At 42.0% G+C, this 4,913-nt stretch overlaps 2 protein-coding genes across 2 annotated transcripts in view; one reads left to right on the top strand and one right to left on the bottom strand.

Moving 5' to 3' along the window:
* On the top strand, positions 1–3,481 carry LOC140936338 (kelch-like protein 26). The gene is made up of 2 exons (XM_073385799.1): positions 1–873; positions 2,576–3,481. Exons 1-2 carry the CDS (start codon positions 46–48, stop codon positions 3,470–3,472), a joined length of 1,725 nt encoding a protein of 574 aa, XP_073241900.1. The 5' UTR covers positions 1–45; the 3' UTR covers positions 3,473–3,481.
* A 74-nt stretch (positions 3,482–3,555) lies between these two features.
* LOC140936336 (3'-5' RNA helicase YTHDC2-like) overlaps positions 3,556–4,913 on the bottom strand; it is a 26,889-nt gene continuing 25,531 nt past the window's right edge. Inside the window, exon 42 of the mRNA XM_073385798.1 lies at positions 3,556–4,913. This exon is cut by the window's right edge and continues 51 nt beyond it. Within this exon, the coding sequence (XP_073241899.1) occupies positions 4,482–4,913 (432 nt within the window). The 3' untranslated portion in view covers positions 3,556–4,481.

Raw genomic sequence — 4,913 nt, 5'->3', positions numbered from 1 at the left:
GATCACGCGATCACGCAAGGCAGCCAGTTTCTTCGCTGATTCAGTATGGTTGCCCATTCTGAGATTCTGTTGTCAAAGTGTGCTCAGTTTCGAGAGCAAGGTGAATTTATTGATGTTCGTTTACAAGTGAACGAAGAAGTTTTCTCTGCTCATCGAATTGTGCTTGCCGCGAGCAGCGATTATTTTCACGCCATGTTTTCTCATGGAATGAAAGAGTCAAACCAGGAAGTGATCGAGCTCAAAGATGAAAGCATTTCAACAGCCGCTTTGAAGATCGTGCTGGAGTCCATCTACAGCGGAGACCTTCAAGTCAACGATGAAAACGTATTTGAAGTTCTTGTCGCAGCCGATCACCTCCAAGTTAAAACTGTCGTTCAACAGTGTTGCGACTACTTGCAAAACCAGTTTGTTCAGCTTCGATTTGATGTGCAGACATATTGTCAAATCTGCATCATTGCTAATCGACACGGACTGACAGACCTACAAGAAGCTACACAAAGCAAGATGGCGTCAATGTACAAGGAAGTTTGTGAAAATGAAGAATTCTTGTCCCATATTGACGCCGATCAGCTCTCACACCTTCTCAGTCGAGATGACCTGAGTGCTCCTTCGGAGACGTTCGTCTTTAAATCCGTGATGCAGTGGATCAAACACAAGAAGGAAGCGCGAATGCCAGTCGCGGCCAAAGTTATCGGAGCAGTTCGTCTGGGGTTGGTGAACATCAAGGATTTGATCGAAGAACTCGAAACTGATGAGATGCAACAGATGCCAGAGATTCACATGCTCCTCTATGAATCGCTATTACATTTCGCCAGGCCTTCGAACAGTTCCAACTTTGCTAAAGAAAAGGCACGACGACGATCAACGGGTCCAGTAAGTTTATATGCTTTTACAATCGGTGTATGACATATGCAGACTGCAGACCGCAGACTGCAGACTGCAGACCGCAGACTGCAGACCACAGATTGCAGATTGTAAGTTAAAAGACACCAAAAATCTTCCTAATAAAGGTGACACCATCAAAAATATAACATCGTGTGAAAGTGAGAAAGTAGCCTGGGAACAAGGTTGATGTTTTTGCGCAAAGTTACATTGGCCTTATTTCCAAGATGCTGTTGGCTATTCTTCACCGACGCGACTCTTTATTGACTCACCCAGCATATCACTAATTGCGTTGATTCTTTATTCTTCTTTGATTATTGTGAATTGATAATGACAAGTAGCAATGTCCATTAATGCCTGTCTAAATAGTAGTCTTCTGTAAAAAAAGTGTTTAAATTGCGAGCACTTCGTGCTCACTACAGTTACGTCTAGAAATGAACAAGTAGGATAGATCACGGACATTTAACACCTTTTAAATGACGTATTTCATCTTAGCAGTATTTAAGAATATGTCAAATAATCTAAACCGAACAGATCCTACCTGGACTCGACGAATTACCGGAAGTGCATTTTGAATTTCTGAATAGGCAAATAGACAATGGCTTTTTTAACAGGGCAATCATTGCTCATGCTCAAGTCCTAATACACAGTTGGGGGCCCCGTACAATAAGGATTTCGGCGTTGTTTCACAGACAGACTTATATAACCAGAGTTTAGTTTCGTCTGTGGTGCAGGCTAAATTGCTAGCCTGTTGCTATGGATTCATGAGCGAGTTTGTGACATCGGCAGACATTATTCTGCTCTAATTCAATACGAGACGAACAGCCAACAACTCCTTTAGGAATCAGGTCGGTGTAATTTGCGTGAAAAAACTTCGCTTCTAGTCCTTACATGTACTTCTCGGAAAAAGGTAATGTTGATGATGACGCCACCTTGATTACGATATTTTTGGTTTCATTTAATTTACAGTCTTGCTGCCTCGTGCAGTCTGCAGTCTGCGGTCTGCAGTCTGCAGTCTGCAGTCTGCAGTCTGCAGTCTGCGGTCTGCGGTCTGCGGTCTGCAGTCTGCAGTCTGCAGTCTGCAAATGTCATACACCGTTTTACAATTTTGTCTCAGACGGTTGGCCTTAAAGAGTCGGGGTGTCCGTGTCTTCGTTGTTTTTCACCTGTTTTGACCTTTCCTTAATTCCAACCCTACTTTATAAATTAGAGGCTAACAAAAAATGTGTCTCCAGACGGATCACCCTTTTTCAACTGAATTTCAACAAATTGATAAAAGGTAAGTAAATTTTGCACGCAACCGCCACATTAGCAATTCAAGAAACTTGTAAGTGCTCGGGCGACAGGAACGGGTCTTCGTTCTAGATGAATATCTCAAGGAGCCTAGGCACTATCGATCTCGTTTTACAAAAAACGGTTGCGGTAGGTCTTCAATAGACCCCATTTTTTGATATATTAAAATTCATACTTCTGATATTTGGTTCCGAGTCTTGGGGGAATAAAACAAAAGAAATGTATTATTCATTGCTGAGCCTGAAGACGATTTCTTTTGCTTCATTACCCCAAGCCTTGGAGCCAAGTATGAATTTTAATGTCGAAAATTCTTTGTAAATCTTACTTTAAAAAACCCTTCCTTCCGTATTTCAAAAAATATTTACCAACCTTTTTAAAATTTTTTTTCTTGTTATTTTAGGTCCTTGTTGCTATTCTCCCTCAGACTCATATGATGTATTTTGATATTGAGGAGAAACAGTGGAAGCAGCTATCATCCTTAGCACCAGCAGCTGATGCAAGAAATTGCTTTTGTGCAAAGACTGTTGGTGGGGAACTCTTTGTTGCTATTGATTCCTCTATTTATTGCTACGACATAGAAGCAGATAAGTGGGAAACGCACAAGGATCCAACATGTCGAGTAGTCAAAAGCCTGTGCACTGTAGGTGACTACATGTATGAAATCAGTTCAGACTGCAACGAGGTAACTCAAAGGTATAGCTTTCCAAGACGCCAGTGGCAACGTTTTGCAAAAGTAAATGTTACGAACAGTTTTCCCGACAATCAGTATTATTACAGTGGGGCAACGGTCCTTCTTTCAAACGTTTATGTACTTTACGGACACAAAAAGTACACCTCGAATTATTGGGTGGCGCAAAATGCAGTGCTTCATTGTTTTGACCCAGCGAGCAATGTGTGGCAACAAAAAGCATCAACCTGCAACTCTCACTTTGGATCCAGTCTTTTTGTAGTGAATTGTAAACTCTGTGTAGCGGGGGGTTATATTGGCATTGACACAAATAACAGGCCCTGTGGTAACCCAGCAGCTGTGGAAGTTTACGATAAAGAGAACAACAAGTGGTCTGTTGTTGACCAAAAACATATTCCCCCAAACACGCTTGGTGCGGTGGAAATAGATGGAAGGGTTTATTTCATCATCAATACATTTCCGATTGACAGTGGCATTAGAATCCCTTCAGGAGAGGTTTATCCTGTTTATCTCGGTGACTGGAAAAATTTAGGAAACGTTGCCAACAATGCAGCCCTGTGTTACGTACCTTTAAAGACGGACAGCGTAAAGCGAATTGAGAATACTTAGTAAAAATAGCTTCGGTGGCTAAGACGTTTCCCGAAACGCCGCCGCAAATGGGTTTGCTTCGTAAAACAGCGGAGCTTATGTAAAACTTCTCACAGGTAAATTAAACGGCTGTTTTTAATCAGATTATCAATCCGCTATACTGAGATATTAAAAAACGAAAGTTAGAAATAAAGTTTTACTAATTTGTACTTTTGGTTACTGCATTACCCACTTCGAATAGCCTTTGCTATATCAGTCCGGGCAGTATTTATCTCAGTTTATAGATCGTTATAGTATATTGTTATATAGGGATCAATAGTCCGATAAATCACTTTTCTACATGAAAAGTTCCTGTTTGCGTTGATATTAAGAAAGTATCTAGCACGTGTATTTTACACCAACCCCAGATTCATTTTTGGCTTCTAGTTCTCTACTTTCTCACGTAAGATTAATTAAAAACACCTGCATTGTGGTACTGTTATGGTTAACCTAATAAATATATCAAGCTTCTTAAAGATGTAATGTTTTTCTTATTTCTTAATCAATAGCGCTTAACTAGAAAATATGCCTACTTTTCTGTATCCATCGAACGCGAGCAAGTTGCATTCTTTTCGGCTGCGTTGTATTGTCTTGAATTGTCCGTGAACCTTACTCTTTTATAGGTAACGTTTTTTTCTAACTCTAGACAGATTGCTGGCAATAAACAAAAAAACCATCAATTTCCCATTTTCCTTCCCACGCGGAATCAAATCCTGTAAACATGCCGCTGTCAAGCCAGTGCAAAAATGATCGTTTTTGGATTGGGTAGTTACGAAGGTTACCTTATGAATCACCCGACCACAAACACAAAGCAAAGCCTCTCTCAGTATATTAGATACTGGTTTGGTGATATGGTTGTACGCATGTGTCAGTTACTGGCTACACCCAGAGTTTCGTAGTGCAACCAGTGGTTGATGGTGAGCTTTCACTATATAGTTTCTATATAGTTTTTTTCCAGGTTTCTGTAAGATCATATTGCTAAATAACTGTATTATTTTCGAGAAGCATTATACGGCGCTCTTGTGCCGCGTGGTGGCGGCCCCATCGTCCTCATGTTTGGTGGCTGCACGATGGTTCCTGGGTATCTAGGAGCCGCTGAACGAAACTGAGACTGCAACGCAACAGCGTGAGCTCCAAAGGGAACAGCGGCGTGAGTGTGTACAGCCATGGGCTGGGCTGCAACAACTTGGCGCGGATAATGGGCAGGGATGGCGTGTCGCGCAGATGGAATAGGCACAGGAATAGGAAGGGAGGGGGTGTGTGTAGTGTACACTTGTTGGATAGCGGGGTAACCAACATTTGCTTGTGTGGCTTGCCAGTGACTGGGGGAGGGGTGGGGATCTGGCTGTGTTTGTACAGATGGCTTGCCACGTCTGTTGGTGTTGTTGGTTGACCTGGGAGTGCGTCCACTTGGACTGGCCTG

This window comes from Porites lutea, chromosome 5 (assembly GCF_958299795.1).
Source record: "Porites lutea chromosome 5, jaPorLute2.1, whole genome shotgun sequence".
Classification (NCBI taxonomy): domain Eukaryota; kingdom Metazoa; phylum Cnidaria; class Anthozoa; order Scleractinia; family Poritidae; genus Porites; species Porites lutea.
This window is presented reverse-complemented; position numbering and strand designations above follow the sequence as displayed.